We start from the raw sequence: 21,354 nt of genomic DNA, 5'->3' as shown, positions 1-21,354 counted from the left end.
TATTCTTTTTTATGGCTGAATAGTACTCCATTGTGTATAAGTACCACATTTTCTTTATTCATTCATCTGTTGATGGGCACTTTGTTTGCCATCTGTGTGTATTGTTTTGAGAAACGTCTATTCAGATCTTTTGCCCATTTTTAAATCAGATTATTAGACTTTTTTTCAATAGAGTTGTTTGAGCTCCTTATATATTCTATTTATTAGTGCCTTCTAAGATGGGTAGTTTGCAAATATTTTCTCCCATTCTGTAGGTTGTTTCTTTGTTTCCTTTGCTGTGCAAAAGCTTGTTAATGTGATCCTATTTGTCTATTTTTACTTTGGTTGCCTGTGCTCGTGGGGTATTATTCAGGAAATCTTTGCCCTCAGTCCAGTGTCCTGCAGAGTTTCCTCGGTATTTTATTGTAGCAGTTTCATAGTTTGAGGTCTTAGATGTAAGTCTTTAATCTATTTTGGTTTTTGAATGTGACAAAAGATAGGGGTCTAGTTCCATTCTTCTGCATATGGATATCCAGTTTCCCAGCAACATTTATTGAAGAGACTGTCTTTTCCCAGTGTACATTCTTGGCATCTTTGTCAAAAACGAGTTCACTGTAGGTATATGATTTGTTTCTGGGTCCTGTGTTCTGTTCTGTATGTCTTATTTTTATGCCAGTACATGCCGTTTTAGTTACTGTAGCTCTGTAGTATCATTTGAAGTCAGGTAATGTGATTCCTCCAGTTTTATTCTTTCTGCTTAGGATAGCTTTGGCTATTCTGGGCCTTTTATGGTTCCATATAAATTTTAGGAACTTTTTTTCTGCTTCTGTGAAGAATGTCATTGGTATTTTGATAAGGATTGCATTGAATCTGTAGATTGCTTTTGGTAGTATGGACATTTTAACAACACTGATTCTTTGAATCCATGAACGTGGAATATCATTCCTTTTTTTGTGTGTGTGTGTGTCCTCTTTAATTTCTTTTGTCAATATTTTATAGTTGTCATTATAGAGATCTTTCGCTTGTTTGGTTAATTTCTAGGTATTTGATTTTATTTGTGGCTGTTTAAAATGGGATTAGTCTTTTGATTTCCTTTTCAGAATGTTGACTTGGTGACATATAGAAATATTACTGATTTTTATATGTTGATTTTTGTATCCTGCAGCTTTACTGAATTTGTCAGTTCTAATAGTTTTTTTGTGGAGTGTTTAGGTTTTTCCAAATATAAGATCTTATCATCAGTAAACAGGGATAATTTGACTTCTTCCTTTTTAATTTGGATTGCCTTTATATCTTTCTCTTGTCTAATTGTTCTGATTTTTTCATGGTTTAAATTCTAACTTAATATTTTCCATTTTAACATGATTTTAGAAAGTATACATATGTAATTTTTTTCAGGAATGAGTGATTTATGAAGCTTTCTCTTTTTGAGAATTTAAGTATATTAGTTTGTGTAAGGAGGATAGACTAAACTTAGCAGAATGAGATTGCTTTGGAGGGATTGCTGTGGTAAAGGGGCACTCCTCAAACTCAAACTTTTGTCAAGATACCCGGAATTTGTCTCCACTTAGGATACCCTATACTACAAACCAAATTCGTGACACTATTAGGTAAACTATGCTGTTAGAAATAAAACTTGTCAAAGGGACAGTGCTGATGAGTGCATTCTTGTGGAAAACATTTCACAAGATGTTTCTCATGAGTTTCGTGAGCACAGACTTTTTTTTTTTAAGTGCCACAAAACTAAGATATCCTGATATCTTTATTGTAGGGATTACTTAACGAATGGATCAGAATTCTCCTTTTCATTGATACATGGAAACCTCCTTACCTAGTATCTTGGAGAGACACAAATTTTTTCTCTCTGCCATCCGACTTTTTTAATTATTCTCCATGCAGATTATATATTCTTCATTGGTTAGCACTCCTAATTCAGACAGTTAAATAAACATGATTCGTTAGTTATAACAACATTCCAGGCATGCTCCTTTGGACTTTTGTCTGTTTTAGTTACAAAATCTCCTAAGCTACACTTAACTTTTTCCTAAATTCATGTAAGTTATCATTTATACTAACAACAGTGTATTTTAACCTTTTGTTTGCTCATCTTTGTAGCCTTACTAGTAAGTAGGTCGATCCTTGCCCCATAGGCACTTAGTAAACATTTGGTGCCTAAGTGAATAGGTGGCTGAATTATTTCCGAGTTAGGGTTTCCTTGTATGGCCTTGTCTACCCTAAAAATCCCAAGAATATAAGTATATTATATAAGAATATAAATTATATAAGAATATAATTTAGTCTGCAGAGAACAGAGGCTGAGCAGAGAATAGAAATCAATAGCAGTATATCCAGATTCATTTTATCATGGTAGTTTTATTGTATTTATAATTTAGGGTATAACTAGGATTGTACCAGCAGATTAGAAAAGGAATGATGTTTATTAAGGAAAATTTTCTAAATATTTTCCTTTGAGCTGTACTTTAAACAAAAGTGTTTTGGGAAACAAGGAAAGATAGAAGAAGGTTTTGAAGTGTGTGTGGGTGAGGAGACATGATAATTTGTGTGAAAATAATACGGCTGGGCGCGGTGGCTCACACCTGTAGTAATCCCAGCACTTTGGGAGGCTGAGGTGAGCAGGTGACAGGGTCGGATCGAGAACCAGATCATGGGGTCAGGAGATCAAGAACCATCCTGGCTAACGTGAAACTCTGTCTCTACTAAAAAATCAAAAAATAACCGGGTGTGGTGGCACATGCCTGTAGTCCCAGCTACTCTGGGAGGCGGAGGTTGCAGTGAGCCGAGATCGAACCACTGCTCTCCAGCCTGGGCAACAGAGCGAGACTTCATCTAAAAAAAAAAAATTCATTGCCTGGTACATAGGATATGCTTAATTAGCTGTTAATTTCTTTTCATAATAAAAGAAACTTTGACACTGTTATTCTTGGTCTCTTAAAGTCAAAATGTTTCTCAGGCTGGCTCCTTCCTTTGGCATTTACACGTTTGCCTCATCTTTGAAAACAAACCAAAAAAACATAAAAACTTTTTTCAACTCTACTCTCTAGCTACTCCCCTATCTCTATCATAACTAAACTTTTCAACAGTCTTATTTCTTCACTTTCCATTTTCAATCTTATCCAGTGTGGCTTCTGTCTCTCTACAGAAAGTTCTCACAGCATTCACCTCCTTGTTAGTAAAGCTGGCATAACCTTTTCAATTTTCATCCTCATCACTCAACAGAATTTAACCAGTCTTTGAAGCTTTTCTTTGAAACACTCTCTTCCCTTAGCGTCTGTGAGGTGACATTCTTGGTATTTCTTCTATTTGTGACTTTCGAATTTTATCCATGTTTTCTTCTTATCATTTAGAATTCCACAGGATTTGTCTTAGGTCATCCTCCTTTCCTTACTTTTTGAGTTTTAATTAGATTTAGGCTTTAATCTTATAATGGAAATTATGATGAAACTTAAATACCTTTAAAAAAGTAATGACTTTTGTTTTTGTGAAAGTGATTTATACACATTATACACTCAAGCATTACAGAAAATATAAAGTAAAATTTACCTCAAATCCCACCACCAGGAATTAAGCAGTGTTAACATTTGGTGAGCATTCTTCTAGACATTTTTTCAAAAACAGTTACAGTTACAATTATAGGATTTTAATATGTGCCAGAATGATTGTAAAGTGCTTTAAATCCTTAAAACTATGTGGTAGAGTTACTGTCACCTCCTTTCACAGATGAGACAGAAGGGAAATAATTTGCCCAAGGTCATCATACACATAGTAAGTGGTAGAGATGGTATTCAAACCAAGAGAGCTTGGAATTTGGTAAACTCAAGATAAAGTCAGACTGGATCTGCAGGGGGTATAAAGTGGTACCTCCTCTTTGTTTAAATTGTTTAATTCACTTAAACTATAGTTGTTGCCCAAGAAAGAAGTCAGGCAAGCAGTAGAACCACACTATACTTCAGTTCTCAACATTTGGCTCTGAGTTGTTTATTTAGTAATATGTTTTAACACAGACTCTGTCAGTTTTTAGAAATTTTTTTAACACTGTCTTTTACTAATTTAGTATATGAAAATGATGATCAGCTCCTTTGGGACCCTGAGTACTTACCAGAAGATAAAGTGATTATATTTCTTAAAGATGCGTCTAGAAGAACAGGTGATGAGAAGGGTGTAGAAGCAATTCCTGAAGGATCTCACATAAAAGACAACGAACAGGTATGTGAATAAGAAACAACTATTAGAACTTTGCCATACACATTTATACATGTAAATGCTGTCACTTGCATTGTTGTTATTCTGTCCACCCTATTTTTTATAACATTATCAACAGGGAATCTGAGGTTATAATCCCTGTAAGATACCCCATGTTACCACACTGACTTCATTGGTGTGAAGCTCAAAACCGAAACAAAAACCTGATGTTTTATTTTGCCTGTATATACTTTTCATTAGGCTTTTTAAAATTCCTTTGGCTATCCCTAAGAATCTGTGGATATCAAGTTGGAATTCTCACCTCAGATAATGTTATGTACATGGTAAGACCAGAGCCTGCCATGAACCTATCTTTTTTACCTTTTTAATCATTGTTTTTCTTTTCTGATTTGTTTAAAATTATAGGAATCTCAAGAAGCCACAAAGAAGGGATTTTCATTGATATAAAATGAATTCCTTTTAGTTCCTTGGATACTATGGCCACCAAGTTTTTACATATCCTACTTTGTACATATTTAAAGGTAGTTAATTTATCAGGATCGAATTCATATTTGTTTTTCTTTGAAGTTCTAGTCACTAAAGTTATTTGCCCTCAAAAAGAATGAGAACACTGGATTTTTGAAAAACGTTTACTCTTGTAGCATTGAACTGTTTATAGTCCTTGTCACATATTCAAGCCTTTTATTTTTCTAGGCTTTATATGAATTGGTTAAATGCAATTTTGATACAGAAGAAGCATTGAGAAGATTAAGATTTAATGTAAAAGCAGCTAGAGGTAAGTATAATTTTTATTTATTTTCATGATTTGGCAGAAATTTTAAAAGTAAGCTTTTCAGTTTACCTAGGTATAATAGCCTAAACTTAATAATACTGATTTTTCTGAGTTTGATAAATATTTACAAAATACTAAGTATTATACAAGTCGTTATGGGGGTATAAGACTGTTCCTTCCTTCTTTGTGGGAAAATACGATCACGTAAGTAAAAATGTAAAAATTTATACTGTCTTGTGCATTCAAGGCATATTTATAAATATTTTCTTATTTGATCTTGATAATTGCCCTGTGAACTAGGTAGTATGACAGATAATACCTTTACTTAAAGGTAAAAGTTGATGAGCCTGAGATCTCTGAACTGAAGTAACTTGGCTAAAGCAAACATAATTCATCAGTAATGAAGCCGTGACTAAAATTTGGATTTTTCTTTTTTATACTAAATCTGGCTCCTACCCCCCTTCACTAAGATTACTACTTATATATATTTAAGTAACAAATGAGAGATATTTATTTAACAAAAATTTGAGTGCCTTCTGAGTTCTGAGGATGTAACTATAAGCAAAGTCCCTTCCCCTTGTGGTGCTTAGAGCTTAGGTAGGGAAACTGGAAAACAGCTGATGAATTCTTCAAGGAAAATTAGAGGGTGCTATTGAAACCTGTAGTAATGGGACTTAACCTAGTTGGGGGAGAGGGTAGTGCTTTTAGGGAAAGCATTCAGAATGAAGTGATATTTGTGTTGGGATGGGAAAGAATTATCTCAGTGAAAGGGGATGAGGTGGAGGCAAGAAATAATTACAGGCAAAGGAGAGACACCATGCACAAAGTCTGAAGTAAGAGAGAACGTGGCAATTTTAAAGAATTGAAAGGTGACTAAGATAGTTTGATCATGAAGCTTTAAGAAGACAGTGGCCCAAGTTGAAGCTTGAGAGGTAGGGACCAAATCATTCAAAATCTTATTAAATAAGGAATTGTTGTCACTTTATCTTTTGCAACAATTAGTAATAGAGCTCAGGAGTAAAATGTTTCCCTCATTTTTACCAGAAAGTTAAGTTTTCATTTGTAGTTTTGTTTTATGCAATATTTGGGGAAATATTGCTTAACAGTTTGTTCCTCCCATCTTGTCAGAGGAATTATCTGTTTGGACAGAGGAAGAGTGTAGAAATTTTGAACAAGGTCTGAAGGCCTATGGAAAGGATTTTCATTTGATTCAGGCTAATAAAGTAAGTAATGATAATCTCTTTTTTTGCAAAAAGAAATTTAGTTGAACAACTCAAATGGTCATGTGTCTTAATTTGCTATGTTGTCTAGTGTTAAAGGTTTCATCATTAATATGACAATATTTTGGTATTTAGTGAGTAATTACAGTAAAGCTGCCTATACTTCCTAACCTATAATTACCTGTTGGTGACTGTTTTCAGTGCATCATATTGCAGGTGTTTAAGAATTGCACTCATTTACAAGCATGTTAATCATCTTCTAGTTGGGGTGTGTATGTGCAATGCAATTCTTTATAGCTGTTGTCCACAGTCTGTGACTAAATATTTTATGGAGGGCCTTTGAAATAATTTGGAAACTTTAAGGCACTTTCAACATGACATTATTTGCAATTAAAATATTTATTACATTTGCTTAAATCCCAAGTGGTCTAAAATCAAATACTTAATATTTAACTTAGTTTTAGTCAACATTTAATTTAATTTTGTAGAAGCTTCTGTGTCAATAAATCAGCTTTATATTCTTATAGTTATAATTTGAGGATTTTATTTAACATAATCATTTATCATTTCATGTTGATAATATCAGTCATGTAATTTATACTCCAAATAACTTTATAATTACTTACAAATTTGTTTTAGGGCTTAATTCTTATAACTGAAATTAGGTATGATTTTTAATAGTAACTATATAATTATATGGAATAGAAAAATGTGTTGTTTCCATGAGTAACTCATTAGGACAACAGATTAGGACAGGCAGAATTAAAGTCTTGGGGATTAAATGTAGGAAATTCCTAGGCTTATGATTATCACATTATTTTTAGTTAGTAGAAATGACAAGGGTATTGGTTTATGTAATTCCTTAAAGATAGCTTCTAAGTTTTGTGTCGTAGCTTGTCCACGACCTTGTTGAAAGTACCTGGGGGAGGCTCTGAATAGTCTTCTACCACATCTGTCTTTTTATACATCTGGGTGTGATTGGATTGTATCCAGTTGATTTTTTTGACACATATTTAATATTTTTTGTTATTAATAAAAGTTATTTACAAACCCTGTGGGTTCATTTCTTAAATTTTGTCATGCATTAACTAGTTATTGTTGTTCTGTTTAAAAAAAAAAAAAAAAAAAAAAGCAGGAACTGGGCAGTGAAGAGCCCCACTCCCAACTAGTTCTTTCTTCATTATTTTGTTGAATGTTGGCAGTTTACCGCAGATAACACTGATAGATAAATTTTTAGTTTTAGCATTTAGGATAACTTAGAAGACAATGTAGTTTCAAAATTGTATACCCTTAATGTTGTGTTCATATCATCTGATAACCTCAAATATAGTTAACATTCAAGAAAAGGGTGCATTATGTGACTGGCCATGTATGTTTTTGATTAAAAAAGAAAAAAGTTCATTGTTTCATGATTGAAAGGGACAACATTTTTGGATGAGGTTTGTTGTAGTTGTTGTTGTTGTTGTTGTTTAGCACTTCTGCTTGAATTAAAACATTCTAAACCAAACCATGCTGAATTACCTAAGGAAGGGACTCCTGGAATGATAGCTGATGTAACAAGCAGCAGCAACAACCCTGACCAATATGATTTTTTTAAAGGAGCTAAGAAATTACTAGGTGACTTGAAACTTAGAGCCAAATAACATAAGTATTAAAAGTATAACCTTGATTTCTTATAAATATTTGGGACAGTGGCATTTAAATGTTACAAGGTAGAAGTCAGCCAACCTCTACATAATATACTAAATTCGTGAACAAAAAGAGGACAGTAATTCTTTAAAAGGGAAAAGAGTACTCTAGTGAAAATATCAGGTTTGTTTTTATATCTGGAATTAAAGTTCAGATCTTAATCATAAGTTCTATTATGAGGGCTTTTGTTGAAGATTTTTCGTAATCTTAACTTTGCATGCCCCAAAATGACTTTATCTTTTTGCTTTCAGTAAAGTACAGTTGACTTAGCTTGAATCTATCTAGAAATAAGATCCTAGAGGAGACAAAAAAAGAGCTTGAGAGGATGGTTTTTTTAAAAGTCCTGATTGCTGTCAATCTCAGAGCAATATGGATCAGAGCTGTAAAGTGCAAACAGGAAGAAAGCAAAATATATGTTGGGTAATGGAGGGTATCATCAACACTTGTCCTTCAGGTGCAATCAGTGCTATAGAATATTTACTTAAAGAGTAGAAATTTATGGGATGAAGAAGTATGTTGCATCCAAAACACATACACACACAGGATTTCCTTTTAAATTGTTAGTATTGCTGGTGCAGTGGCTCATACCTGTTATTTCAGTACTTGGGGAGGTTGAGGCAGGCAGATTGCTTGAACCCAGGAGTTCAAGAACAGCCTAGGCAACATGGCAAAACCCCATCTCTACAAAAAATAGAAAAATTACTAGAGTGTGGTGCCTTGCACCTGTGGTCCCAGTTATTGAGGGGCTGAGGCAGGAGGTTTTGCTTGAGCCTGGGAGGACAAGGCTGCAGTTACTGGTTTGGCGCCACTGCACTCCAGCCTGGGCAACAGAGCATGACTCTTGTCTCCAAAAAAAAAAAGAAAAAAAAAGGAAAAAAGTTATCAGTATTTTATTTATATACATCAGCCCTAAATTCTCAGCATTTTATGTATGTACATCACCCCTACCACCAGCTCTCCTGGTGGCTAAGTAGCAAAAAGGGATTCTGTCAGCATCATTTAATTCCACAGGCATTTAACATTATGTGAGGGGAACCATTCAGTTGCACAAATAGGTACAGCAAAGTAAGCCACAAGAGTTAACTTAGTAAGCAAAGCATTAGCGTTATTATACTTTTAACTCACTGTGGCATCTTCCCAGACTTTCTAGAGAGTAAATTAACTGAGTCTGGATTGCTGTTGGGACTAGTAAGAGAATCTATCAAAAGGGAATTTAAAGATACACTCTCTAGGTACTCGTACTCTGTGAGTAAAAGTATTAGCAAACTGTTTATAACATTTATTTTAACCTGAATGTCACTTCTAGGCTTTTTTTTTTTTTTTTTTTTTGAGACGGAGTCTCATTCTGTCACTCAGGTGAGAGTACAGTGCCGTGATCTCAGCTTAATGCAACCTCTGTCCCCACCCCCAGCCCCCCAGGGTTCAAGTGATTCTCCTGCCTCAGCCTCCCGAGTACCTGGGATTACAGGCACCTGCCACCACGCCGGGCTAATTTTTGTATTTTTAGTAGAGTCAGGGTTTCACCGTCTTGGCCAGGCTGGTCTTAAACACCTGACCTCGTGATCCACCCCCCTCAGCTTCCCAAAGTGCCGGGATTACAGGCGTGAGCCACCACGCCTGGCCAACTTCCACGCATTTTTAATACAGGAGTATATTTTTCTAGTAAATTAGGATGATGGTAGCCTTTTAAAAAGCACAGTGCTATATATCTGAAGACCTGTTGCCAGTATATTATTTCTCTTAATAGACATTTAGAAAGAATAGCTTTCAACATAGATGCTACAGTGTTGTATTTTATATATAGGATTATATATCAGTTAAGGACTAGCCAAATTTATTTTCGAACTTCAGATGTTTATCATGAGGTAACTTTGTTAAAAAGGAGATTCTTAAAAACAAGCAATTGTTTCTTATAGGTCCGAACAAGGTCAGTTGGTGAATGTGTAGCGTTCTATTACATGTGGAAAAAATCTGAACGTTATGATTTCTTTGCTCAGCAAACACGATTTGGAAAAAAGAAATATAATCTTCATCCTGGTGTAACGTGAGTTAATTTTTTCCTTAAGAGCTATGTATACATTTTTGCTAAGCTTTTCTAGATTTTTCTTGAGTTATGATTTTGATAATCTTGCTTTTATATACTTGATCTTAACCAGAAGGCCGAGAAGCGATACAATCTTGCTTTTATAATATACATTAAACTTTACCATCTATTATATCTTCATAAATAAGGCATTTAGACTTTTCAGTGTCTTATGAAATACTGTAAACTACAGTTCATATTATGAGACAAGCATATCATTAAAGCAAGGTTTAGAATGTATGTTTTTAATACACCGTTGAGAAGAAATGGATCAGAACAGCTGTGAAACCATGTTTTTCTTAAATTCAGTTCCATTCAGTATAAGCACATACAGATTTAATCTTTTTTTTTTTTTTTTGAGACATAGTCTTGATCTGTTGCCCAGGTTGGAATGCAATGGTGCAATCTCGGCTCCCTGCAGCCTCCGTCTGCTGGCTTCAGGCGGTTCTCCTGCCTCAGCCTCCCGAGTAGCTGGGATTACAGGTGCCCGCCATGATGCCTGGCAAATTTTTGAATTTTTATTAGAGACAGGGTTTCACTGTGTGGACCAGGCTGTCTTGAAGTCCTGACCTCAAATGATGCACCTGTCTCGGCCTCCTAAAGTGCTGAGATTACAGGCGTGAGCCACTGCACCTGGCATACAGTTTTTTATAGAGGAAAAAAAATATGTATATGGTGACTTTCCTTTTCCTAGCTTTCCGGAATCTTTAACAAGTAATATTTGAGAATTAGTAATGCAACTCTAGCTTAGTCCCAGTGACAGATATGGGTTGTTACATCCATTCTTTATGTAAAATGTCTGATACGCCTAATTTATTCCCATGTTAAGAGAATTTATTGTCTTCCACCTCATTCAGTCTAGCTTTGGAGTGAAACATTCCACTACCACTGGCAATTTGTTACTTAAATAGAAAGAGTATTGAACCCCTTCTCTCTCATGAATTGCTTTAAAATGGTGATTGTTATGGTGGAATTAACTTTACATACTATTCTTAATTATTCCCTAATGTTTACAGAATTAAAAAGTAATGCAAAGCTGTGATTTAGTCAAGGTTCTCCAGTAAAGATGTTCTTAAAGCTGACCAAATAATTACCTTTAAAAGATGTGCTTGGGCTGGGTGCAATGGCTCACTGTGGTAATTCCAGCACTTTGGGAGGCCAAGGTGGGTGGATCACAAGGTCATGAGTTCGACACTAGCTTGACAAACATGGTGAAACCCCGTCTCTACTAAAAATACAAAAATTAGCCGGACGTGGTGGTGCACGCCTGTAGTCTGAGCTACTCGGGAGACTGAAGCAGAAGAATTGCTTGAACCCAGGAGACGGAGGTTGCAGTGAGCCGAGATCACACCACTGCACTCCAGCCTGGGCAACAGAGCGAAACTCCGTCTCCAAAAAAAAAAAGAAAAGAAAGATGTGCTTGTATGCTTATTTGATCTTGCTTTTCAGAGTCCTAGATTGCACTGTTTCTTTGTCAAGTTCATTTGTAGGTATCTCTGCTGGTCACTTCCTTAGAAGGTCAAATGCTCTAAAGCCCACAGTAAAATAATCTGAAAGGGAATAAATGGGTATGATTCACCCTTGGAAATCACAGGACAATGGACTGTGTACATCATCCCCCATTATTCAAAGCTGGTGATTGCTAAGGTGGAATTTCATAAATAGCAGTATTCCAAATTTTATCTCATTGCTTAATATTAAATTTATAGTTAATTTTTTTTATTAGTAGTATTCAAGCATAATAATGTAGAATTAGATATAGCTAGCTATCTGGTCTGCAGATATATCTTAAAATAGTCATGGTTTTCAAGCTGTTATATAGGGAAAAGCAATAGTAACATCTTTCATTTTTTTCAACCATTTCAGAAATAATGTTCACACATGAGCTACAGTCAGTCTGTAATCATCAGCAGTAACCACATAAGAACGGCCATGCTGGGTCAGACCCATGGTTCATCCAGTTTTCTCTTTCAGAAAGCATCACCAAAGTGTGGGCTGGCTTAGTTTGTCCTCTGTGATATCAAGCTCAACAGGTTAGGTAGGGATGTGCCACCAAATGTTCTAATTTCTCTAATGATCTCCCTGTAGCTTCTGAAAACTTTTTGAAGATACTTTTATCTGTAACTTTGATGACTCTTAAGGTTAAATATTCTGTAGGTAGGGTGGCCACAGTTAAAAGTAAACAATATCTTAATAGTGGTCACCTGGTATAATGGTATGAAGTGAACTAATGTGTTTTTTCCCTCAGGCAGGAATACCATGGTTTTGTAGGCTTCAGTTGTAGCCCCACTGGGTTTTTTTAATAAAGTTTATTTAACTGAAAGAATCATACTTTTGTGCTGAGACTCTTCCCTTTTAGCTGTGTTATGTCTTCTATAAGAAGCAGTGACCAAATAGTACATTTCTTTCCAGATGGGGATAAATTTTTCTGATTTGCTTCCAGAACCATCTCTGCCTGTTAATAGCTGCACTTTAAGTGACTTCATAAAACATTAAGCTGATGTGTTCAGAGAGAAATTAGAGTGAATTATCTCATCCTCCTTTTTAGGTCAAAATCCATAATTCAGAGCACATTATCCTGAAAGTCATTTGTTCATTTTTTCATTAAATTGTTGACCTTCCATTTGTTCACCAGAATGAAACACATCTTCCCCTTTTCTGCCTACAAACAGCCTTTGAAAGATTCTGCTACACATTGTCCCTATTTACTGGAAGAATTGGGAGCCCTATTGGAGATTTCATTGTAAAATATTCAGCTTTCCAAATTTTTCCACAAACTAAAAATTAACTCAGCGTAACTTTGGTTACCCGAATGCTGCTCCAGCTTTCTGGATGGTTTGTCTGATTCTGCCCTTTCCTGAACATTCTGGATGCTGTTAATCTTTAGGAAATATTGATAATAATTACTATCCTTCCACAGAATTATGGACTATATCCAGAAATTAAAAATAATTTTGATATCAACTCTTGTTTCCTTTGCTTTGGCTTTTTTTTTTTTTTAAGATAGAGTCTCGCCCTGTTGCCCAGGCTACTGGACTGCAGTGGCATGATCTCGGCTCACTGCAACCTCCACCTCCCGGGTTGAAGCGATTCTACTGCCTCTGCCTCCCGAGTAGCTGGGATGACGGGCATGTGCCACCATACCCGGCTAATGTTGTATTTTTAGTAGAGACGGGGTTTCTCCATGTTGGTCAGGCTGGTCTCAAACTCCCAACCTCAGGTGATCCGCCCACCTCGGCCTCCCAAAGTGCTGGGATGACAGGTGTGAGCCACCATGCCAGGCCTTGCTTTGGCTTTTAACTTCCTTCATCTTATCCATTCCCACCATAACATATTTATTTCCAGCAATTCCTCATCATGCATCTTCTGTTAGCCTTAGCACCTGAAGTCCTTTTGGGACTCATCACACTTATGTCTGTGTGCTTCAAATTTGTTTATGTAATTTTTCTATAATTATGATGAATAGCATAAAGCTCAAGAAGTCTTCAAGACCATATAATTTAATTCTATATAGATTTATAGGTCTTCAAGACCATCTAATTGAATTCCCTTCATTTATAGATGAGGAAAATAAGGCATAGAATGTAAATTGTAAGTATGTATTGGTTTTATACCTCAGACTATTAGAAGTTTCTTGAAGTCAGGTATCACATCCCTATATTTGTTAAATCCCTATAACCTAGGAGACAGTGATGACCATATAGGTTGAGATAAATATAATTAATAGCATATTATAGACTATTAACACACACTTTCAGGAGATTCCTCAGAGCTTCCACTGTTTGCTTTTTATTTACCCTGCTCACAAAATTCTAAGAGATTTGTCTTAATATTTCTATCATGCTTACGCTGAAGGAATTTTAAGATAAGTAACACAATTAAAATTTTATTGATCTTTCTGTTCTGTGCCTTGCACACCTTAGGTACCAGTGGTGCAGGTATAAACAAAATAGACTAAAAATCCCTGTCCTTGGGGAATCTAGTGCAGTATCTAGTATCAGCAAACTTTTTCTGTAAGAGGTAGAGAATAAATATTATAGTTTGCTGACTTTTATTCTAGTGGTTTAGTAGCACTTTTTGGATTATGAAACATTTTTATGTACATATATAATACAATCACCATGTGAGTTAGATAGGAGAGGTATGATTTATCTACATTTTATAGCTAATACACTAAACCTGAGAGAAAAGGCTCTATCCCAGATCTTCTCACCTGTGTCACTTAACCACAGTTACGTAGTTCAGGAATGACTTAGAGAAGAAATGAGCTCACATACAATGAGAAAGTGACAGGGTAAAACCACCAGATAATCCCAGGAATTTAGTTAGCATCTTACAGCTCAGATCTGGCAGAAATATAATACCAAAAATATCCAGGAAGGTTTTAGGAGGTAATCAGCCCTTTTAAAAGGCTCAAATTTGTCTTTTAGGCATTGCTTTTAGGAGCTTTAAAATTCAATCTGTATTTGTACAGAAATTCTTTTGTACTTTTGCTAGACATCACCCCTATCACTTAAGTTAAGAGATCTTCTAGTTCTAGTTGGGCCACTCTGAGCACTTGCCTACAACTTTACAAGCTTTAAAATTTCCTATGGGTCTCTCAAATTTGTTACTTTAAAGCCTTTATGCATTTTTCCTATAACCAAAAGGAGCTTATCATTTAAATATTCAGATCCTCGTGTGATAGATAAAGCACTGGAATGAATGTTAAGTGAATATTAGGATATATTTGTTAATAAAGCATTCTAAATTTAACCTCAACTAATTTTTAATTTTCAGCTTTTTAATATAAAAATGTTTTATTAATTTTAAGGGATTACATGGATCGTCTTCTAGATGAAAGTGAAAGCGCTGCATCTAGTCGAGCACCATCCCCTCCCCCAACTGCATCAAATAGTAGTAACAGCCAGTCTGAGAAAGAAGATGGCACTGTAAGCACTACTAATCAAAATGGTAAGCAACCAGAGAAACATTTCTCTTTCTTCGTAATAAGAGACACTTTCTTTCAGTGACTTGGGAAATTCAGTTTGGGTTTCTATTAAACTTCCAGAGCAGAAAGTAAAAAATGATAACACATGAAACATACATAACATCAGCATACATATATACTAACAATACAAAGTGATTGGACATCACTAAAAAGTGATTTTAATAAAGCATACTACCAACAGTGACTATTTCTTCTAAGAAATGTGTTCTTTTTCAGTAGCATCTCTTTTCCTGTCTATATAGTTGGGTTGATGGCTAGATACAAGTATTTATGTTAACTCTTAGGTCAAAACCCTGCAGTTTCACATGAGATCTGCAGATAATTATGAAATACCTTGATGTAAGGTAACAAGTGCACTGTTTTGAATATTTAAGTTCTCTTTGATAGCATAATAACCTTGAAGAATGAGAAAAGATAAAGTCAGTATCAACCTGTACATTAATATTCTACAGAAATACTTGTTTTTCTCTCCAAGAAAAAGAGAAAAAGGCATACCAATTGTTTGAGGTTCAGATAGTGTTTCTGTTTAAAATATACAGTGGACCAGAGATCACTGTGCTGATCAATAGTAAGAGCCAGAGAATTATTTTGATTTCTTCTTTGATTAAATGGTCTTGTTAAATAAAAGAGTTCCAAGAAGAAAGTAATAAGCTGCACCCCCAGCTCCTCTGAGGAAACTAGTGATAGGAGAGTACCAGTGAAGAGCTGACTTCTTCCTGACCGAAACTGGAAGAGAAACACTGTGAAAGCCTTGATCCTCTTCTGACCTTTGGTCTCACATTGGTACTGCTGGAGTGTATATGCTTAGTTCATTTCATAACCCCTCTCTGTTCCCTCACTACTTCTAAGAATAAACCATACAAACAGAACTTAGGGCCCAGTAACTATGTCCTGTTCCAAGGTTTATTGACTTAATATCTAATGTCTGTCACATCCATTCTGAAGCAGAGTAAGATGCTGAGACTCTGACCTTGGGACTAACGGTATAGGCTTAGGGAGGCAGACACTTGGCACTACTACTGCTTTTCCTGTTTGTTCTTAACATATTAACACCAAATAAATCATTTTCTTTTCCTTTTTAAAAATCTGTTTGATGAGAACATGCTGTTAGGCTAGGAAAGTGTTCATAAGTTACTTACAAATTACTTGTAGCTCAAAAACCACTCACATTATGTATAGTCAAGACCGCCAGCTTTTTCAAAGAAAGGAAGGAACTTTTCATCCCAATATTTTATTACTTTTTTATATGGGGCTTTAATTAGTACTTTGAAATCTTACAGTTATTTTTGACCTAATCACAGTCTCAGCTGGCTTTTTGGACTTGTTCCTACAGAATTGTTCTCCTCAGTATATTATGATGCATAATCCCCATGTGCATTCATGATTTGAGTGCATTTTTGAGTTGTTCAAAATAGAATATTTTCTTTAATCAAAATACAGTATTTGAGGCTCATCCTTTATGCCGAATATTTTTCAAGCAATTAAATTGTAATTCAGTGATGCATCCTGTATTTTACTTATCACCAACATTTGCATTCCATTTTATAGTCAACTCTAAAATAAACTTTTGTTTTCTTTTATTAGAATAATTTTGCTTTTACTTTTCTCACCTATTATAGAAGACTTTGTATTTTTAAGTAATTTGTATTTTACTTAATAATTCAGCACTTTCAAGTATATGCTTGGATAGTGCAGCATTAGTTTTTTAACATTATGACAGATTATTTAGGGTCTACTTAGGGTAAATAGTGGGTGATCTTTTTTTTCTTTTCGAAACAGTCTCGTTTTATCGCTCAGGCTGGAGTGCAGTGACATAATCTCGGCTCAGTGCAACCTCTGCCTCCCGGGTTCAAGCCATTCTTCTGCCTCAGCCTCCCAAGTAGCTGGGCCTACAGGTGCACGCCACCACACCCGGCTAATTTTTGTACTTTTAATAGAGACAAGTTTTCACCCTGTTGGCCAGGCTGGTCTCGAACTCCTGACCTTGTGATCCAGCTGCCTTGGCCTCCCAAAGTGGTGGGAATACAGGCGTGAGCCACTGCACCCAGCCATGTGTGATTAAAACAGTTACTATAGATTTACATTAAGAATAAAAAAGCCATGACATCTTGCCTTTATATGGCAGTTTCTCAAGCTTTTATGAGAAAGAGCATTCATTTTGCTTTTACGTGGGTTTAGAATGTTGAAAACCTTTTGTTAAATCTGAGTAATTTATTGCATTTTGCATTAATTCAGCTTATTTAGACTGCTGGATCCAGTGCTTATTTGCTGTCAAATATACCTAATATGCTTTTAACATATGCCAAATTCTGTTCTTAGTTCTTTACATTTATTAACTTACTTAATTTTCACAACAACCCTGTGAGGAATATCTGTTTTGATCTTTATTGTATATATGTAATGAAATGGAGGTACAGAAAGAGTAAATAATTTGCCTAAGGCCACATAGCTAATAAATAATAGAGCAAGAATTTAGACTATGTATATATAGATTTGATACCTTGCTTCCTTGGTAACAATAACAACTTTACAATAAGCTGTTTTATAACAGTTTGCAAATTTAACTTTTTTCTAATTGTGATTTCATTTATATTTCTTTCAATTTAGGAGTGTCATCTAATGGACCAGGTGAAATATTAAACAAAGAGGAAGTAAAAGTTGAAGGGTTACACATTAATGGACCAACAGGTGGAAATAAGAAACCACTTCATGCAGATATGGATACTAATGGTTATGAAACAGATAACCTTACCACTGACCCAAAACTTGCCCATATGACTGCAAGAAATGAAAATGATTTTGATGAAAAAAGTGAGAGACCTGCCAAAAGGCGAAGGGTAAACAGCAATGGAAAAGAAAGTCCAGGTTCTTCTGAATTTTTCCAAGAAGCAATCTCACATGGGAAATTTGAAGAACTTGAAAACACAGATGACTAAATTTTAGACCTATTTTACTTTCTTTGGAGTAAATTCTGGTGTGACTAAAATTTTCAGGGTTGATGGGTTACCTTAAAAAGTTGATTTCCTTGAAGCAATTTGAAAATTTGAATTGAGTCTTAACTTTAGGAAATGAAGTTTCATAATTCTGCCTTTTGCAGATTTTTTTACTTTAAAGCTGTCAGACTCTTATAAGGGTATTTTAAAAATTAGTAAATTTGAATGAACTAAAGATATATATCTACCTTCTCATTTGAATATCTTTAGTTCATTCAAATTTACTAATTTTGGTAAATTTGAATGAACTAAAGATATCTACCTTCTCATTTGATGCTAATCATAAAATTTCACTACAAGGTAATTTTTGCTTAGTTTGATGGAGGAATGGGAAAAAACTCAAGTCCAATTAATACCAGTTTCTCTTGAGTTGTCTTTAAAACAGACATTTTTTCTCACCAAACAATTTGAATATCTTTATTAAGGAAACCCTTATGAATCCTGAAAATTATGCTAGCATGATTTTTTTATATATAGAAGTTTAAAAATAAACCAGGTCAGGTTTGTATATGTAAAATTGTTGACATCAATGATGTCTTTCCATATTCTTATCTGGGCTGAAGAAATACATTCTGTATTTTTCCAGATTCTTTGTAGCCTTTGAAAGATTTTTACAGTACATATGTCTTGACTGAGCTGTCCTTTCTTAATACAAAAGCTTGTATAATTTTCTTAACTTGTACAGTTGGTAAACTTTTATGAGAGGAATTGTTATTCTGAGTCTGTCAGCTTTCATTTTATTTTGCTAAGGTTTTTCTAATGAATTTTTAAGTGTTTGTGTAGTAATTAAGTCATATTTCTTATCCAGGTGGTAAAAGCATTCATAAAGGATTATAAAAATTTGTGTTTTTTTTTTCAGATTTCTACTTAAGGGCAAGTAATTTGAGAATTCTGAAATTAAGCATGATGCTTAGATTGCAGTTTGTTTTGCATTTGCTATAATTTTCAAAATTATTTTTGAAGCAAGACAAAAGTTTAATGTCAGCTTAAGTGCTTAAATATATCATGCTGACCAGAATCCTGTTATTTTTATATGCATCATAAAATTTCCCATTTCTGCATTAAATAAACAGAGGAGGGGTCAAGTGATACTTAGATATTGGCACACAAGGAACAACTGTGGGCAGGCAGTATTGATTTTATGAAGAGAAAGTGAAGTTTGAAAACTACTCAGACTTTCTAGTTACAATCCAGTTTTTCAGATTTGACAATGCTTTTCCAAAGTGAAAATAAGATACACAATAATCATTGCTCTGTGTGAATACAAATAGGATTATCCGTCTGCATAGCCTTGTAAGAGTGCCATTTTATTTTTAGTGCTAAATTCTTGTTAAAAAATGTAGTTTTATATAGCTGATAGACCAACCTATATCCAAACTTTTATAAAATATTATTAATTCTTGTTTTTCTCACACAGGCATACTCCAAATGCTTCTTCCAGTTCACTTTTCAGCCATCAGTTCAAGAGCCAATGCCTTTTTAAAATAAAGCTTTTGTGGTCTTGTTTTTAATGGCTCAACTGTCTGATGCAATTGAGTGAAGGTTTGCACTGAGAAATTATTGTTTAGGCCTTACCCCCATGAAGTATTACTGTTAACATATGTTGAGACCGCTTCCCTTCACCAATGTGAACAACTTTTTTTCCCCCAAACAGTGTTAAAAGCCACTTTGCAACACTTGACTTCATATTAATGTACATTCACTGTTGTTACATACATATCTAAGTAAATCAGAATTTTGGGTGGAAGTGTTGAGAAGTGTGAGTTTTTTGTTGTTTTTGTTTTGTTTTACTTAAAACTTTAATTTATCCAGAATGGCAGTAGCTTTAGCAAGCAGATGGTCACAATCTGTTTTCTAAATCATTTTTTATTAAATGAATCCAAAGTATCCTAGCTCTTTGTCAAAGATGGTATATAGAAATGTTTTTAAAGATTAGTGATGCTGTGCTTTTTGAATTGTTGCAGTGTTGGAGATGCCATTTTCACCTTTTTAAAAAGATGCATTTTATTTGCAGATTGTGAAGTTCTTGCAAACTCTTACTACAGAAACGTTTTAAGTAAATTCTCAGGCATGTTGGCAAATATGGCACATGTATACATTTTAGGAAATGTTGCTTTTCTTAATCTTTTAAAAATATACCTAATGAGACATTCCACTATTATAATGCGTAATGCTCAGCTTTTTGTAAGGAAGTATTTGATTGTATTTTGTGTTAATACAGGCATTTCACACAATAATTTGTTCTTAATGCAGCCACTATAACTTGATAAGTCATTGCACTATTTAAAAATTTTTAGTAATATCATGAATTTAATTTGCTTAAGATTTAGTACATTTCAGAACTTGAACTTTTGACAAACTGCATTGGGAAAAGAAGTCTGTTAATAGTGATTTAGTCTCCCCACCTCATTCCCACCCCCAACAAAGCACTATCATTTTCATTTGGAATGGGTATTTTCTGTTTCATGATGTATTTTTAAATAGAGTTCAGGATCGGCAATTCAGTTCAACACAAGTTTGTTGAGCTTTAAAATGTATTTGAATATTTAAATAGGCATTTAAAATTTCAAATTAGATGTTAAATTTATGCATAGTAATTTTGCACTGTAAAATAATTCCCTTCTCCCATCCCGTCTGCCATTCTGAATATGCTTATTAAAATATTTTTTTAAACATACTTGCCTACATAATATTGTGTGAATATTTTCATTAGATTAATTCACTAAGTTTTTATTAAGAGATTGTTTGAATGATGCATGTTATTGACAATGCAAATATATATATATAGTCTGTTTCTTTTATTCCTGGACATATTGCACTACTTTTTCAGTGGTTCTTGGTCCCCTTTACCTCATCTTGGGTGATGTATTTTTGTCTTCTTTCCCTTTGCCACAAGAGATCCTTTCAGTCCCTAGACCTCCATTCACTGTTTCTCTTCTGCTGGATTATATAATTTAAAAATAATTTGTTCCCTTATTTTGTAGTGGAGTTCGTATCACATTATGTTTTGCAAAATAAAACTTGTTTTGTCACAATATTTGCTTTGCTATCAATGGACAATTAGGAGTGGGCACTTGGAATAACGGAGGGCTGGTGAATTTCCATAGGCAATATTTACACGTGTGATGATGACCCTAGGGGTGTGTAACTAAACACCAAATCAGAGATACAAGGTTTTCCCAACTATAATCCATATTCATGAAAAATGCCAGTATGGAAAACCATGTAACAGAGAAGAGGACGAATTTCCAAATTTTAACCTTTTATTCTAAAAATGACTTTCTCTCAAAATGACTTTTTCTGTATCACATAATTCTACTGATAAAACTTTCTACCATAAAAATTAACTCCTTTAATATCAAGTTCATCCTTTGCAAAATCTTAAAGGGTTTTCCACCCATCCATCC

General features: G+C 34.5%; 1 protein-coding gene across 21 annotated transcripts in view; it reads left to right on the top strand.

Moving 5' to 3' along the window:
- The window catches only part of MIER1 (MIER1 transcriptional regulator), a 63,785-nt gene extending 42,803 nt beyond the window's left edge, over positions 1–20,982 (top strand). For 20 of the 21 annotated variants that reach the window (XM_077954453.1, XM_015141853.3, XM_077954496.1 and 17 more), the window contains 6 exons: positions 4,052–4,203; positions 4,894–4,975; positions 6,101–6,195; positions 9,798–9,925; positions 14,778–14,917; positions 17,562–20,982. In XM_077954453.1, the coding sequence (XP_077810579.1) occupies positions 4,052–4,203; positions 4,894–4,975; positions 6,101–6,195; positions 9,798–9,925; positions 14,778–14,917; positions 17,562–17,890 (926 nt within the window). In that variant the 3' untranslated portion in view covers positions 17,891–20,982. The remainder of the gene's footprint in view (positions 1–4,051; positions 4,204–4,893; positions 4,976–6,100; positions 6,196–9,797; positions 9,926–14,777; positions 14,918–17,561) is intronic. The other variant, XM_015141849.3, reaches the window with a different exon arrangement.
- Positions 20,983–21,354: the final 372 nt, after the last annotated feature.

The sequence above is a fragment of the Macaca mulatta genome, chromosome 1, assembly GCF_049350105.2.
Source record: "Macaca mulatta isolate MMU2019108-1 chromosome 1, T2T-MMU8v2.0, whole genome shotgun sequence".
NCBI lineage: Eukaryota > Metazoa > Chordata > Mammalia > Primates > Cercopithecidae > Macaca > Macaca mulatta.
The sequence above is the reverse complement of the archived record's forward strand: the minus strand, read 5'-3'. Positions and strand labels throughout refer to the sequence as shown.